Source organism: Centroberyx affinis, unplaced genomic scaffold (genome assembly GCF_046629955.1).
Source record: "Centroberyx affinis isolate AG114_WGS23_722 - 3 ecotype Tasmania unplaced genomic scaffold, CSIRO-AGI_Caff_v1 ptg003568l_1, whole genome shotgun sequence".
Taxonomy (NCBI): Eukaryota; Metazoa; Chordata; class Actinopteri; order Beryciformes; family Berycidae; genus Centroberyx; species Centroberyx affinis.
In genome coordinates, this window is record NW_027281498.1 from 47501 (window position 1) to 64315 (window position 16815).

At 40.8% G+C, this 16815-nt stretch overlaps 2 protein-coding genes across 3 annotated transcripts; both read left to right on the top strand.

Moving 5' to 3' along the window:
- The first annotated feature begins 2657 nt into the window (after window positions 1-2657).
- On the top strand, window positions 2658-11993 carry cgref1 (cell growth regulator with EF-hand domain 1). The gene is made up of 7 exons (XM_071540155.1): window positions 2658-2911; window positions 4070-4175; window positions 4682-4756; window positions 7530-7603; window positions 8324-8448; window positions 8832-8936; window positions 10138-11993. The coding sequence occupies exons 1-7, from the start codon at window positions 2902-2904 to the stop codon at window positions 10420-10422; spliced, it is 780 nt and encodes a 259-aa protein (XP_071396256.1). The 5' UTR covers window positions 2658-2901; the 3' UTR covers window positions 10423-11993.
- Window positions 11994-12238: 245 nt separating this feature from the next.
- Window positions 12239-15753, top strand: efcab2 (EF-hand calcium binding domain 2). Of its 2 annotated transcripts, none has more exons than XM_071540156.1 (7): window positions 12239-12263; window positions 12596-12680; window positions 13213-13285; window positions 13786-13862; window positions 14799-14841; window positions 15188-15254; window positions 15495-15753. In XM_071540156.1, exons 1-7 carry the CDS (start codon window positions 12239-12241, stop codon window positions 15611-15613), a joined length of 489 nt encoding a protein of 162 aa, XP_071396257.1. In that variant the 3' UTR covers window positions 15614-15753. The 2 variants fall into 2 exon arrangements, with proteins under 2 accessions (XP_071396257.1, XP_071396258.1); XM_071540157.1 differs by having other exon boundaries at window positions 12239-12257.
- Window positions 15754-16815: the final 1062 nt, after the last annotated feature.

Genomic DNA, 16815 nt, shown 5'->3' on the forward strand with positions numbered 1-16815 from the left:
AGCACACTAAACAGGGCAACAATTGCTTAAAAAGAAGATTGAAATCAATATATTTTAACTGCCCAATGTGAAGGAGGGCAGAAAAAAAGCATGTGTGCCCAGCAGAACCCATAAAATGGTGTGGCTTCAACTCTAAATTCATGATCTTTGATAACAACCAAGTCGTATTCTGTTTCAGTGTGTGGAGACAGCCGCACATGGCTGTTAAGGATTTGGCTGCTAAAGATTTCCCTTTGGGGACTAATGAAGTTATCTTATCTTGAATATATCATTGTCAGATGGATTGTGATAACATCCTTCGGCGCTACATGAAATAGAGAAAAGCGATTCTACACCCAAGGGAGCCATCTGAAGCTCAGTGTGATAATTAGTGTGCAGCTAAGACAGAATACGGGTCAACTTACCTTGACCTGTTAACAACACCCTCCTAAATCACAATTATACTGTATATTGTGTGTGTGTGTGTGTGTGTGTGTGTGTGTGCAGACCAGAAAGAGAATGTAGATTGGGATTGGCATGGTAGTAGACAGTTGGACACATTGACAAGAGGGACATTGGTAACACGTTACTTGAATTGTTGGTTATATGACATTATAAGTTACCATATGTGCATCATAAGAACATTATAATTACATTACTATACATAATTAAATAGCTGCATCAGAAAATGTCATAATACACCATAATGCATCATGAATCTGGCATCAGCAAGCTATGACACTGTTAGTCTATATTTACCACTTAATTTGTTTACAACACATCATTACTATTGCAATGCTCCCCTAATGTGATATTGTGTTAGATATCCAAATACATTTCTGGTGCTTTATGCTTCATCTTTGCTCTCATTTATAACAATACATACTACAACATCAAATGTGGATTCACTTAGGGCGGCCACGGTATGGCGAGCACCCACTCTGTGCCACGCCCAGTTGACACCTATGGGTACATTATTAATGCAGAGCTGACTCTCCAGAGGACCTTCATGATGGCACCAGGCTTGATTACTGATTTGTGATGCACCTGCAATGCCTCGATATTAAGTTGGTGTTTGAATCTCTGCCATCAGTATTACATGCATGTATTTGGTGTTGACCTCAAAAGATAAAAAAAAATGTCATCTGTTAATTGAGCAAATGTAATTTCTCAAATGAACACAGTGAATAATGGAACTATTGAGACCTGATCCAAAATCTTGTCAAAAATTATTTTACTGCTCATAATAAATTTAGATTCATATTACAATGTGTCATGCATCACTTATAATGATTTAATATAATTACATTATGACATGAAATAATATGATTAGTCATCTAGTGATATTAGATAGTGATGTGATTATGCTATTATTAATGATGTAATGAGTCGATCTCATTTTAAGCAATATGAGTTTATAAAAAGGTAATGACTCTCTTATAAGAAAGTTCCTATTCATATTTATTCATGAATTACTTAAAAGGCATTGTGTGGCACACTAATAAGAATTCCACAGCTCATAATACATTTGATAGAAACAAAAAAAAAGGTTATATTAGTAAATACATTACTTATAACAGCCTCACAACTTGGTCATACCAGATTTGTAATGCATTATAGTGTATTATGACATTTTTTTGATGCAGCTACGATGTAGTTCTAATGAGCTTATGATGGTTGTATGATGACTTATAATGTCTTATAACCAGCAATTCAAGTAAAGTGTTACTGGGCCATCTTGTGGTCAGCTACTGGCAGTACAGAAACTGGCTTTCCCTGACATCTGCTCTGTGTGTGTGTGTGTGTGTGTGTGTGTGTGTGTGTGTGTGTGTGTGTGTGTGTGTGTGTGTGTGTGTGTGTGTGCGTGTGCGGGTGTGTGTGTGTGTGGGAGTACTGATTCCTTATTTGCTCATTTTGCCACATCCTTTAAAGCCGATGTGTAATAGGAGACAGACTTGAAAACTATGATTCACTGTATAGCCTACATTTGGATCGACATTACATGTAAAGGCATGTTGTACAAGAAAGCTGTGAAGCATATGTTTTTTTAGGCTTAGGGTTAGGGAATTTTGTATTTGACTTTACCGCACATACATCTGTGATCTTGTAGTAGATGTCTAACGGACTATTACACTACCAGTCAAAAGTTTGGATCCACCTGATTGAATGTAGCCTACCATATTTTTCATTACCTTAAAGCCATTTTGATATTAAGGCTTATGCTTAAATGCTTGAAATTTATTTTTTAAACAAATATAAATAGTCAAGTTGATCCTATCTATGAATTTCTTTCCAAAGCCTTTGTCTTTCCATCAAGGCAAAGGGCGGCTACTTTAAAGAATCTAAAATATAAGATAGTTTTTTTGGCCACTGCATAATTCAATTTGTTATTTCATAGTTGTGATGTCTTTATTATTATTCTAAAATGTGGACAATAGTAAAAAAAAAAAAAAAAAGAAAGAAAGAAAAATGCGTGCGTCCAAACTTTTGACTGGTAGTGTATTTCCTAGACAAATAAGGGTAGCTTGTGTCAAAGTCTGAGAGAACTCGCACCAGCAACCGTTGTGCTGAATGTGTTACAACTATCCCGGTCTCCCCTACTACCGGAATCCATCCAGTCTGGGCGGAGGACGTGGCGGGGCGGAAAACCCGGAGACAGAAACAGACTCTGCCTCTGCCTCTGCCTCTGCGAACTCACTGACACGAAAGCTGCTCTGATGTTCCACGTGGACCCTGTCATTGACCAAAACACTCTCCGGTCTCCGTGGCAGGGAGCGCGCGTGTCGTGTCGCCGCCGTTGCGCAGTGCAGACCGGGAGGCGCGAGCAAGCAGGGCGGTGCGGGACGGCGGTATTCTCCCGTAATGAACCTATGAACCTAAAATTTGCCCGGTTGAACGCGTTTTGCCGTATCCACATCAGCTATGCAGAGAGGTAGGTTAGGCTTCTTATCCCGGTAGAGTAGCTTGACGATATGAACATGATGAATCCACTCCTATTGTAGAATGTAGGCTATTCTTTTAAAGCTTTAGTTAGCTAAATATGAGGCTTATGAGGTTACAGTGGGTTTCACTATGCATGCTGCTTCACTGAGTGGTGTTAATAATTAGCATTTAGCCTTAAAAAAAAAAAAAAAAAAAAAAAAAAAGCTAAACTGCAATTTGATGCTATAATCAAAATCGTCTCATCAGTTAATTGTTAATTCAGGTCCGCAGTTCATTACATGTGGCCGCAAGAGAGAAAGTCAATATGATTTGACTCTATCGGAAACCCTAAATGTTTACAATTCATATCCGCTCTGTTCATATTTAAGCTGTATCCATGCTACAGTGAGTTGGTCTATGGGACATGCGCGGCTGTGAGCCTCGGGTTTAGCATCACAGCTACTTGACAGGACTCAGGAGGGAGAGAGTGCAGTTTGCTGTGATGTAGCTACACCGTCCTGTACATTTCAATGGGACAAGGCAGCACACAGCCTCCACTACGGGAATTAAATTAAGTACATGTTTTACTGCTACGTGCCTAAAAAGGTTAGCAACCTTTACTGATTTCTTGGACGCACGCGCGGGCACACAGATTAATTGGCCTTTAGGGGACAATAAAGGCATGAGATGAAAAAAGATTGGAGACGTTTTAATTGATTTCTCTCTCTCTCTCTCTCTCTCTCTCTCTCTCTCTCACACACACACACACACACACACACACACACACCACAATAAACTATAAGGTCAGACCATCTTGATATCATCTTTAGGCTACAGTGGTGGGCTGTAGCATTGAAAACAGTGTTAAAATCTTTCTTGAATGTTTACCTAACATATAGGTAGGAATGACCAATTGATAACTAGTAGCTTATAAATACTCAGATGTGTTTTAGTATATATTAGATACTGCCCTGCCCATTTTAATTATTTGGACATTTAATTATTTTGTTCTTTTCCACTCTACTATGCCTATTCAGTTCTTGTTTAGCCAAAGAATTGGCTGCTGAGTACAGATGCAGATAGATGCATGATGGAGGCCGATCGCTGTAATACATTATAGTACTATAATGATGTCATGTGAGGTTGTGACATGGCTGTGTGCTTGTAGGTGTGCCAATGGAGCCTCGCCTGGACAGGTTGGTCCCACGTGTCCTATCTCTGTTCCTGCTCACACACCTCTGTCTGGCTGCACCAGGGCTGCCAGGGACACAAAGGTACTGTACATACAGTGTAGGCCAGGGTGTGGTACACTACAGCTGTATTTCTGAATGAGTGGATTAGCTGGTGCTACAACATAGTTATCTTTCCTGCCATTCTGTCCTTGTATTGAGAGGGATTTCACACACTTACGCTGCAGCTGCATAATTAGTGTGTTCTGCTTATATAAGAGTACAGAAAGGAATTTGATTCCTGCTGGAGCCACTCCTAATGAAAATGTTAACACTCATGGTTTTCCTTTGGAAGGTAAGAGTAAGGGAAAAGGGAAGGTGAAATATCTTCATTATATAACATCACGTCTTGACTGTAGTTAGGTATGTAATAATAAAACATGACATACACAAACTGACATGGATGGGCAGATAGTACAATAACTTGAAGGAATAAGTACAAGAGGAAAGAAAAGGAAGAGCGATAAAGCGTTAAAGTGTTAATATTTATTTTTTATGTCTCTGTTTATGTTTGCATTTGTTATTTACATTTTTATTTGTTTATCCCATAGAGAGGAGTCAGCAGATGCCCCTCCCCCTCCCGCAGAGCTAGCCAATCCCTTTGGCTCTGGACAGGAGGACCGCAGGTGAGTGACCTCTGGACTATGTGCTGTACCACGTCCAACTCATGAATGGGGTCTTAAAGGTGAACATTGTAAGATGTAAGACAAATAAAAATTGCTCTCAATTGCTGCCTTGAGTGGAGAAGGGCTGATACAGTTCCTGTAGCACTTTTAAATTCTGGTGTCTAAACCGAACAGCTTGAAACTCTAATCTTTCTCCCAGAGGGTAAAATTAATGTGAAGCTCGGTCTCTTCAGACTGCATGTATGTATCGTTGTGCCACTATTAAACTATGCATGTCATGGAATATAGATATTCTCTGTCATTCATTGTTTAGCCAAAAGATGACACAGTAGTTAGAGCCAAAGTCAGAGACACAATATGTCCAAATAAATATCTTATTGATGTGATCATTTCCTGGAAACATATAAACTGCATCTTAATTTTTTATTGAGCCTATTTTAATGGGCCCAGTAGCTATTGTCTGACTCTCTGTGGACTTTGGCTGCTGTGCTAATGCACCACATACTGATAAGATTACATGTACAATAACACTAGATTATACCTTAGCTGTGAAATAGGCTATTCTTCCTTCACAGTGTTAGTGGGAAAAATTGTTATCCTCACACATATTACACTGGCTTTCACTTGATATCTCAGCTCACATCTCTGTCTCTTATGTGCTGACCCATTTTGGATAGCAGGTTTAATTTGTTTTGGGGCACAAAATGAGGGACACATGAGTGGAAGTAACCCATGTGTGGGCTGTAGTGCGTAGGCGGTGAGGATATGGCCGCATGTCTCACACTGACTGATAAGATTACTGTGTACTTTAAGACAACTTTATCATGGTGTTAGCTTGCTGTCTTGAGTCTATAGGCTATAAGATGTTTGTTAGCTGTGTAGAATCACAATGGGTAGGTACGTTAGTTAAATTACATACAAAAGTTAATGCACATTGACCAGATTCACAGAGAGAAGTCTGTGTACAGTCAGAATGGATAGAAAGGGCATTTCCGACAAGCACATTCTAACAACATGTATCTCTCTCACACACACACACACACACACACACACACACACACACACACACACACACACACACACACACATACGCTGTATCCTCTCTAGAACAGGGTTTTGCTCAGCCTTGAGACGTGGGCTGCAGCATAATGCTGACGAGACAGTCTGCGTGGAGGACAAAACACGAGTCGACACAGAAAGCTCCTGATTCTAACCTGAAGTCTGATGCAGTGTGGAGCGGCCTCTGAAAAAGCATTTAGGCTATGCCATATACACTACAAACACAGGGGCGGCACTGTTGCTAACCCAGCACCTGTAACTTGGGTGTAGGGATTAAGTGGGTAGAAAATGAATGAATGAATTATAAACACCATAACTCTCCCTTGAACCCAGTACTGTTTGATGTGGTGGCTGCTCCTCTTGGTGAGTTGGGTCATGCGTTAAGGCGGCGTGCACATGGGATATTTACTGTACTGTCTGTCACATTCATAGACAAATCTGCGTTGAAACCATCTAGGTTGCGTGTTTCAAAACCTTTTGAAGCAGTCTGTAGAAATTTTACTGGCTGATGAAGTCTGTTACCGGATGACGTTTACCTGCGCTCTGTCAAAAGTTCAACTAGTTTCAACTGAGGGACTGGGTTGCAATATTTTCAACATGGCTGACGATTAAATTCCATTCAAGTTGTGTGGTGAACACTGATCAGGGTAGCAGACAGTGGGGCATTCAGAGAAAGGGAGGTAATGGTAGCAGAGATAAGGGGAGCTGGAATTAATTACATTCATTTTGTTGTGATTCATGTAATTTCATTATTTAACATAATTTTGTTAAGATCATGGAGAGCATCAGCAGTAGGGCTTGTTGGCCAAGTCTTCTGAATCATACGATAAAGCAAGGAATCTCTGTCCTTCACATATCTCGTCCGATCTACTTCATACTTGGCCCAACGACGTGCAGTGTTGAGTGTGAAGTTGTTTGGATGAGCGGTTCTCGAGAAAGCTGCAAGCAGCAATACCGGAGGCCAAGCAATCGGCCCGTTTCAAACAGGCATGTTTTGAACGGGCACTGCACTAGTTAAATAAAAAACACACGTTTATGAGGATATGTCGCTCTGATCCACACTCCGGAGCAGTAGGTGGCGGTAATGCACGTTTAAGCTGGATGCCAACTGCCGTTAAAATACAAGAAGAAGAAGGAGGCAGCAGTGGTGCAAGTTCTATTTATGATCCTTAGATCTGATATTCAGATTTGATACCTATCTGACAGTATGCCTCGTTCCTGCGCTGTGAAGACTTGCACAAATAAAGCAGTGACTCGGACTGCGCGGATGTTTCACAGACTCAGGGATGCAGAGCGGCTCAAGCTGTGGCTCGTCGCCCTGAATCTCGACGCAAATACCCTGCCGGAGGAAGTCAAAAAGTATATTGTCTGCTCAGCGCAGTTTGTCCCAGCGGACTATTTTGAGAAGAGGGAGATGAGGACCGACACAATGTGACATCGACCCCTGTAGGCGAGGGATATTTGTGACGAATGCAGCAAACAACAGCTTATATTACTTGACAGCCTTGATAGTCTTGTGGGGCCCTCTGGCTGCCGGGGCCTAGGGCAGCTGCCTACCTTTGCCTAATGATAAGACCGCCCCTGTATGTCAAACCAGTAACAAGGATGGATCTGGACAGCAGGTTGTTTTGTGTTTTCTTGGCTGAAGGTCACATTATTGATGCAACAGACTTGTCTTACTGATGAGTTGTGCTGTATGCTCTGTCTCTCACAGGCTGCTGCAGAGCTACATCCAAGCCAGTCTGAAGGATGGCCAGGGAGGACCTGAAATCAGCACCTGGGAGCAAGGTAGACAGCACCACCTACTGGCCTCTCTGTGTACCACTGGTGTAATATTCTAACAAAAGGCTTCCCAAACCTTTTCATGCCACGGATACAGATATGTGTTAGCCCACAGACCATCACTTGACAAAGTTTTTCTTTATGGACCCCAATTGAAGACATTTGTTTGTGGTATTATTTGATCTGGGATGTAATTGTATAACTCTATACTGTAGTTACTGTAACTTTTAAGAAACTGAAAACTATTACCAAATTCATACATACTCTAATTGTACAAACACCTGGCGAATTGAATATCAGTGAAATTAAACTATTTCTCAAGTTCTGTCTGTCTACAACCCCCTCATTGAGTGGGGTCCTGGGATCCACTTGGAGAACCACTGTTCTAACACAGTAGTTTTCAAACACTTTGGCTTTGTTTTGCCTGTGCCATAAAGTCAGAACTCAATATATCAGATTCTCCTGCCTAAGCTGTTTGTCTGTGACTCTGTCAGAACTTCTAAGTCCCAAACCACCAGCTGAGAACATACGGTACTATATGCAAGTGTGTGTGTGTGTGTGTGTGTGTGTGTTTGTATACAATTTCATACTACACATCATATTCTGCTGCTGTATTCACTGCATACTGATACTGGCTCTTAACAGCAGTTATACTACAGTAGTAACAAATGTAAAATTTGGTATTTTGGTATTAAAACACGTCGTTCCCTTTCTGCTCTGTGTCAGAGGTGTTCTTCCTGTTTCGTCTCTACGACTATGATCGCAGCGGTCACATGGATGGCCTGGAGATGATGAAACTGCTGTCAGACTACAACTCCCACAATGCACCTGGAGCAAAGGCCAACGAGCAGGTGAGAAAGAGTGGATGTGGTTGTGGGTGTGTGAGCGCTAACAGATATAAAGCTACACTTTGCAGTATGTAGCTATGTACGTCTCTGTGTATGTACATAATTGCATCTCTCATCTCTAGTGTGTAATGTAATTCTTTGCATATAAATTTAGATCCCTTATATGTTTTTTAGATGTATGACTTATATAACTTATCTTTATTGAGTGTTTGTTACAGCTTTCTCCCCCTCTCTTTCTCTCTATATATTATTCTGCTTGTGCACTGTGTTTTCTTGCACTCATTTTGTTTTTGTGTGCATACCTAATACCTGCATATACACACTCTCTGCCCTGTTTACCTGACCCTGTGTGTGTGTGTGTGTGTGTGTGTGTTTCTGTGTTTCAGGTGGTATCCATGGTAGATTTCTTACTCCAGACTCAGGATCTAAACCAGGACGGTCTGCTGGCTCCTTCTGAGCTGCTATCTCCTCCCTTACCTCCTCACACACAGGTACATGTATGCACACACACACACACACACACACACACACACACACACACACACACACACACACACTTTCTCTCTTCATCTCTCTTATGTGGGAAATCCTTTTCCATCCACTGCCTCACACCAAGGTAGAATGGTAAAGATTAGCTGATGTCAGACGGACAACACACAGTAAACATTTAAGAAAGGTTTTATTCAAACTATATAAACTAAATTATAAATACAAGAACTAAACAGAATACAGTGTGGTCAGGCGGTATAATCAGGTATGAGTGTAGGATGATGTAAGGGTGAAAGCTCAGCATGTGAGGTGTTGTGTGCCCAGACACAAAGTACAAATGAAACTAAAAACCAAACAGGTCGGGTTTCCATGGTTAGTACTGAGAGCCTCATGGGGCCTTACAGGCCTGCCCACAGACAATGATGTAATACTTCCATGCAGACATTTGGCATCTGCTGCCGCACTGTACTGGACAAACCTGAAGCACAGAAATAAAGCACACAGCGAGGACAGCAGGTCCCTGACACTGAACAAAACACCGGCTTTTAAAGTCACAAGGGAACAGCATTTTGATGGGAACTTGCTTCCGTAATGCAACATATTTCTGGTTGAAACTGGATTTTGGGGTGGAACATAATGCTGGGAGGGACTGTTTTTAAAAATTATCAAGTTGGATCAGAACAAACATGGAAAGTGACTCAGTGGTTTGCAGATAATGCATATAATCTTCAGCTCTCACACATTCCAACTTATTCAAAATGAGTAAATTTCCACCAATGTTCAAAACTTTGTGGAGATATTATTGGTTGGAATTTGAATGTGCGGCTCCTGGTATGCCATGAAGTAACCACTAACAATACACTGTTTTCCACGATGCAAAACTAATTTTTGATTTTGATAAAAAAAAAATACGACAGAATAAAACTTTTGTAAATGTATTGTAAAATAAGTGTACATTGTGATATGTAGAATTAGCTGATAAGGTGGAAAGGTCATTTTTCATTTCATTATGACTTTAAACTACAGCTGTCCATAAGTGACAGGCTAGTTTTTATGTTTAACCAGCAATACAGATGTAGATCTAGGTAGTTTTATTTTTTTAGTTAATATTTTATTTTTGTTTACTGAGATGTACTTCATTTCACGCTCAGCTTCAGTTTTAGTCGACTGTAATGACCTCACCTCACACTCTTTACCTCACAGGACTCCAACAACAATGCACCTCATCAGGAGCAGGACACTGAGGAGCAGAAGAAGACAGGAACCGGGGGGCATAGAGAGGAGGAGGAGATACAGGGAGTCGGAGAGCATGAACAGAAGCTGCATCAAGAAGAGGCGGAGCCTAAAGAGGAAGTACCACCTGGACAGGAAGTAAAGACACAAGAAGAGGAACCCAGGCAGGAAATAGAAGAGCAGAATGGACTACAAATCCCAGAACAGGGGCAGGGACATCAAGTCCCAGTGCATCAGGGGCAACCAGAGATATGAACACACACACACACACACACACACACACACACACACACACACACACACACACACACACAGACTAGTTGTAACCACTTGGGTCCCGCCTGTGGACGACTGAAGACAGAGCCACTCAGTACCTCTCTCATCTGAAGGGACATTTAATCATCCCCACAAATCTTTTTCTGCATCTGACTCAGATTGGATTTTTCTATCCATCTCATTGGTCTGATAAACAAGTGGATGGTACTTAACTAAAAGTGAGACCTCATCAATTGAAAGTATTCCTCACCAAGCACTTGTTACCATGTTGGAATACAGTTTCTGCATTCTTCATTAAAACGAATGGGTAGCACTGTTCACAAGCTTGCAGCTACCAGTGCCTGTTGGTTTTAATTAGGAGTGCAAAGGTTTCTAGAAGGGCCGAAGGACAAAAGTCCTACGTTCAAAATGCAATGGTATCCCTTTAGTAAAACTGAAGCCATCACTAATAGACCGTATTATTTTGTAATGTTCTTTCTTGGCAAAGCCAGCGAGACAGTTTCATCATCTTGTACAATTTTAAATGTTGATTTGAAAATTCTTAGTTGTGCTGGATGTTGGATATTTAGTTTGCTGTAACTATATTTATTTCCCCTCTTCTGTCGTACCTGACAAGTTAAATTCAATGCTACTTTATTGGATGGTGGGGTCACAGTCTACTTGCCTCCCTTCATCAGTATTCCTGTCCGCCTCCTCAGCTGTCACTAGACACAATGATTTCATGTACACATTAGATTTGTCCTATTCTCTTGGCTTGGCTTTTGCACTCTGTATTTATGCACCAGCAGCTCTCTGTACTCTTCTGTAGTTAAGCTGGGGATTTATTTACTGACCGCTCAGTTCTCAGCCGGTGTGCCAAAGCACACTAGTGTGCCATGAAATGAAATTCGGTTTCTTTGAGATTTTGCTCAAGGGAAACAATGTCAAACACAGTTCTTACATTTACTTAGTAAATTATGTTTAATTAAAAAACAAATGAAAAATGAATGCAGTATTGGCCAAGTCTCATTGTGTTTGCTTGCCCTCTTGTATGATCCAGGAAGCTACAGTATATTTTGATGAGGATTTTGTGCGTGTGTGTGCCCAAGCACGGAGCAGGTTGTGAAGCGTGAGCCTACAGGATCGTACTGTACTGTTACTCTATGAGCTACAGCCTTCTGCAGGAGTCTTTAGGCTGCAGGCCTATTTTCAGCTACGCAATATTGTGGACATGAAGCCGCTGTCCAAATAACATTTGATGTCATGCAATATTAAACTTAATCTTGATCTGAACACCTGGAATGTATTTTAACAATATGAACGGAATGACTATTGTTTTGCTGTAAATTTCTTTTTTTAATTTTAAGGTTTGCACATTTATACAGCTGGAAAAAAAATAAAGCAAATGCTTCTTTGTCTTTCTCTCTCTGTCTCTTAACATGTGGCACAATGCTTGTTTTGGATCTCGCAAAAATATTAATGAAGCATTTGCTTTCTTGGACAACAAGTCCTGTTGATGAGGCTGAATAATGTATTTAGCTGCAGTAGCCCTTGTGTAATAACAAGGAATACAAGATGTTTGAAACAAAAAAAAAAAACAATTAAATTAAATAAAAAAATATTATTATTAAATAAAAAATTATATGATGATATTTCGTCATAGTGATTCACGAATATTTGGTTCTTATTGTTTACAAAGATTTGATCAAATAATTCATGTTAGTCCTGAAAATATGTTCTTGGTGTCATCAGCTAGCTTCCCTTCAGTGGTGACGACACCAGTCCGTCTCTAGGCAACAGATGGTAAACAAAAAGCATGGCGGAGGACAAGGACAGTGCTGGTTCGTATGTGCTGTCTAATTATCGCGTTCAGATAGCGCCATATGAAATACAGCTATTTGAAGAGGCATAGCAATGTAGTTACTAGCTTAATGTTACTTGTTTGTTGCTTAGACGCATCCAACAACCATAAATATTTACAAGACTCTACTCTGAAGCTCTCAATCCCTCACTCATTCATACAGCCATTCACTGAAAACGTCAACATTTGTTAACTACTCTCACTCCTTTCACTCACTCATTCACCAAGTCTCTTGCTCATTAACTGACTGATTGATCCGTTGTATCCTTGTCTGAATTCCTGGTTTTCCCCGGCTGACTGTCTGTATGTCAGAAGCCATAGTGTCAGAGGTCCATGAGAAGATCAGTGCAGCTTTTGAAGCGTTTGACCATGAGTCCAACAACACAGTGGATGTCAGGTGAGTTCACACAGTATAATGTGAGGTGGTGGTTCCTAAACTTTCTCCTCCTGCTAGGACCCAGGCTGGTTACAGAAATGTGCTTTTTGGGATGAAAGCCAAAGAAAATGTCTCAATCCATAGTTTCAAAAACACTGGTATAAGGTAATAAAATAGTTTTAGCCATATTATGGGCCTAGTCAACAAAATATCTGTGATGGGAGCAGCCCACTTGACCAACTTTCATACCAAGTTTCTATGTAGGCTGTATCTGTAGTTACATATGCATTTGTAAATGTCTTACTCCATCTTCACACATTGTTTTGGTATGCTTATCCATCTTGTCCCTCTTCTGGGTTTTGAGTCACAGAACCTGGCACCATCAAGGACTGTCTGTACAGCTGAAGGAACAAAACATGCCTTGATCTTTGTTTGACACCATCATGGACATCATGGTCTTTACATGTAGTTACATCATGTAATCTGACATACAGTAGTGATGTTATAAACCAAAGCTGCCCTGTTCACTGCCTGTAGTGTGTTTGTTTCCCAGGGAGATTGGCACCATCATCCGCTCCCTCGGCTGCTTCCCCACTGAGGCAGAGCTGCATGACATTATAGCTGAGGTCAGCACAGTATTATTATGGGTGAATGAATGAATCAGCCAATGAGTCAGCCAAACCATCAGTCAATTTGCTGAATGATGACAGAGGGAAGGAAGGAGAGCTAGGCTTTGCTCTTGTCTGCAATTCTCAAGTAGTGATTTTTCAGATAATATCAGTCATGCTGTCTACCTGCTGGGGGAATTTGGATAATAAACATCTCATGGTGATGTCATGGCACTGCCATAATGAAATTAAATCTCAATTTTGAATGTAGCACTTAGTATTTACATGCTGTAGCTCAAATGAAGTATTCACCGGATGTGCATGACGGAGACATAAGAAATAGAAAAAGATGTTGTCTTTTTTTAATCTTGCCTTTGAAGCTACACAAGGTGAAGTTATGAGCAGTCAGACTTTTGCTAATTAAATCATTTTAGGCTCCTTAACATTCTGAACTTGTTGTTAAAGGATAAATGTAGTTTAAGAGAAAAAATATCCCAACAACTGTCCTGTTCTACCAGGTGGAAGAGGACCGCACAGGATACATCCACTTTGAGAGGTTCCTCCCAACCATGACCAAAGTCCTGTTGGAGCGCAAGTAAGACTCTTCTAACATCACTCGTAATATTATTGGCTGCTGCCACTTGCGCCATTTTGTGTCCCCAACAACCAAATTAATATGTAGTATGCTGAATTTGGAAATTTAGTAATTTTCAGGGGAGCAAGTAATGGTCTCTGGCTGACAAATGTTTTCAGTTGTATTTTACATTTTGTAAATAAGTTGAGGTGGTCCCTGCTGATGTGTGGGGGGGAAACTACAGTCACTACCACTGTGTACAGAAATGTCCTTGCTCATTAAACTTTCAGGCGGCCTCTCTTCACCGCCTCACAGAAAATATGAAATGTGAAATTTCTTTAAATTATTTAACCTCTTTCTGTTCCACTTGTGTTTTTCTGTGCTTAAGGTTGCTAAATGGGTTTTAAATAGGCCCCTAAAGCCTCTTTTTTACTCTTGGGGAATATGTATACTCCAGTACACCCATTCCTGTGAAGCCCAACCCTGGCAACATTTCAGCTGTCTCTAAATCCTGTGTACTGCTCTAGCTACTAGATGAAACTTTAATGATCTCCTTGGTAAAATGGGTCCTATACAGTTCATTGCTACTTATACACAGCTATATAGACACAGTGACAGATGTCATAAGACACATTTAGACACAGCCAGGACTATTGATAGACAGTAGTTTGGGCTTGGAAGCTACCAACAGAAGCCATGTTAATTCCAGCATGTTAATTCCCATTTGATGACTGTAGATAGGTTGGGATTTCATGCCAGATGAGCTTAGGAATGTTTGGCATCTTATCATGTCAATGCTATGGAGGCAGTGTGTCATAGAGGCGACTTTGCCAAACTCTCGCCATCAGCAGCTCTGGACATAGAGTGAGGGCTTACTCCCCCTACTACAGGTGATAGACACTAATAGTGATGCGGTGTCTGTGTGTGTGTGCGCGTGTGTGTGTGTGTGTGTGTTAGGTTCCGTCCCATCCCTGAGGACCTCCTGCTCCAGGCCTTTGAGGTGAGACCAACTGCTACTCAGTCTGTATTCTGAAGTTTTGTAGTTTAGGAGCTGCAGATCCCTTCAAACTCTTTAGAGGGAAAAGCCATTGCTATGTCAACTTAACATTTAACATTTGGCTGTCTGAACTGTCAACTGGCTGTGAAATGTTAAGGTTTTCTAATCCAATCAGTTAGCTGTAGCCCACAAGTACTCATGTGGGCCATGTGTCTGTTTAAGGAGTGGAGGTTTTATCAGGGTTTGGCTTCGAGTCACTGAGAACAACATACTGTGAACAGAGTAATAATAATACCATGGTGTTAAGTTACTGATGTGTGGTAAAACCCAAAAAACACCATGTTCCCAGGTTCTGGACCAACAGAAGAAAGGACACTTAGAGCCTGAAGAGCTGGCAAAGTACATGACACAGGAAGGTAAAGCAGAAGCATCCAGTTTCTTACTCCACAGTGTCAAAAAAGAATAGCTTTTGCATTTAAGTGTAGCACATTATCCTGCAGACATTCCCCTCACCTGCCACAAAACCACTACAAAATGTCTGTGTGTGCATGTGTGCATTTGTGCCTTTGCATGCTGGTATGTGGTCTTTTCCTTATGTTTGCTTGTGTTTTTATTCGCAAATAAATTCTAATAAAAAACAATCTGATCTGACCCAGGTGAGCCCTTCACTCAGCAAGAGATGGAGGAGATGCTGTCGGCTGCCGTCGACCCTGAGAAGAACCTCATCTACTATAAAGACTTTGTCAGCATGATGACCATAGACACCGACATGTAGACAATGACACAGTGAAGAACTTTTCTACTATAGACTTTGTCAGCATAATAACTGTTGACTGAGACAGATACACAATGCTGTGTGTGTGTTTTGTGTGTGTGTGTGTTCACATGTCTGCACTGCATGTGTTTTGAAGTATTGTGCCATAAACTATATAGTAAATACTGCCTGCTGAGTCATTCTGATACTATACGATAAATACACACAGCTCAATTATTGTGATTATTGGGCTTTGTGTTTTCAGAATCAGAGTTCAACTCAATTCAAATGCTATTACCATTAAGAACAAGCTCTCTTTGCAGGAGCACAATATTTGACACAGGCAATTAAAGAAAGATAAACCATCATTTTGATATAGTGCAGTTTTATGCTCCCATGTGCAGTTACATGTCTGAAGCCCAGCTATCTTTCTTTCCAAGTCTGACATGGCAAAGATGCTCTGAGATACAAGAATCACTTTAGTTTGGTATATGTATATACTGTATATATTATGTACCACTGTAGAAGTCCCAATTTACTTTTTACATGCTTGGACAAATGCTGCCTCCAGGAATCAGTCTTGGGAGGGTTGGTGTTTGTTTGGAATTTATCAATTCATCAATTTATCAATCCAGTTCTGCTTTGATTCTGATTTGTTGTCAATTCTCCATTTCGGTGAACCGGTAGCCAGTTAGCCACTTACCTGTTATGCCATTTTAATTCATATACAAATACCCAATACTTTGTTTTTTTTGTTAGTCAAAACAAATTGTTGGTAACCAAAGTACAAAAGTCATAATACCTGAGAGGTTATAATTATAAAATCAAAGGGTATAATTAAAAAGTCAAAGCCTTGACTGCCAGTAGATGTCAGCTTTGACATCTACTGACAGGGAGAGAAAGAGTGTGTAGGAGAGAGAGCAGGCTTCTGTCCCAACACTGAGACCAGTTCCACTTCTTAGGCTGACTATCAGGTTCTCTGAAGAAGCAGCATCCTGGCCCCAAGGGAAGGTTGAGGCACAGTGCTAGGTGTTAAAATAAGCTCAGTCAGCACAGAGAATACAGCCTCTGCAGCAACAGGCTTACACAGAAGCTCTACAGGCTTGATGTACACAGAAAATATTCATTCTTAGTCCTGTGTACTTCAGATCTGATCATGGAAAAACCAGATCAGGGTCACATTGGACTGACCAGGTGAATGCAGTTAAACACTGATCTCTTCC

Coding starts and splice junctions, on each gene's coding strand:
- cgref1 (XM_071540155.1), top strand. Junction 4,176..4,681: donor GGGCTGCCAGGGACACAAAG/GTACTGTACATA, acceptor TTTATCCCATAG/AGAGGAGTCAGCAGATGCCC. Junction 8,937..10,137: donor CCTTACCTCCTCACACACAG/GTACATGTATGC, acceptor TTTACCTCACAG/GACTCCAACAACAATGCACC.
- efcab2 (XM_071540156.1), top strand. CDS start 12,239: ATGGCGGAGGACAAGGACAGTGCTG. Junction 12,264..12,595: donor GGAGGACAAGGACAGTGCTG/GTTCGTATGTGC, acceptor TCTGTATGTCAG/AAGCCATAGTGTCAGAGGTC. Junction 13,863..14,798: donor AAAGTCCTGTTGGAGCGCAA/GTAAGACTCTTC, acceptor TGTGTGTGTTAG/GTTCCGTCCCATCCCTGAGG.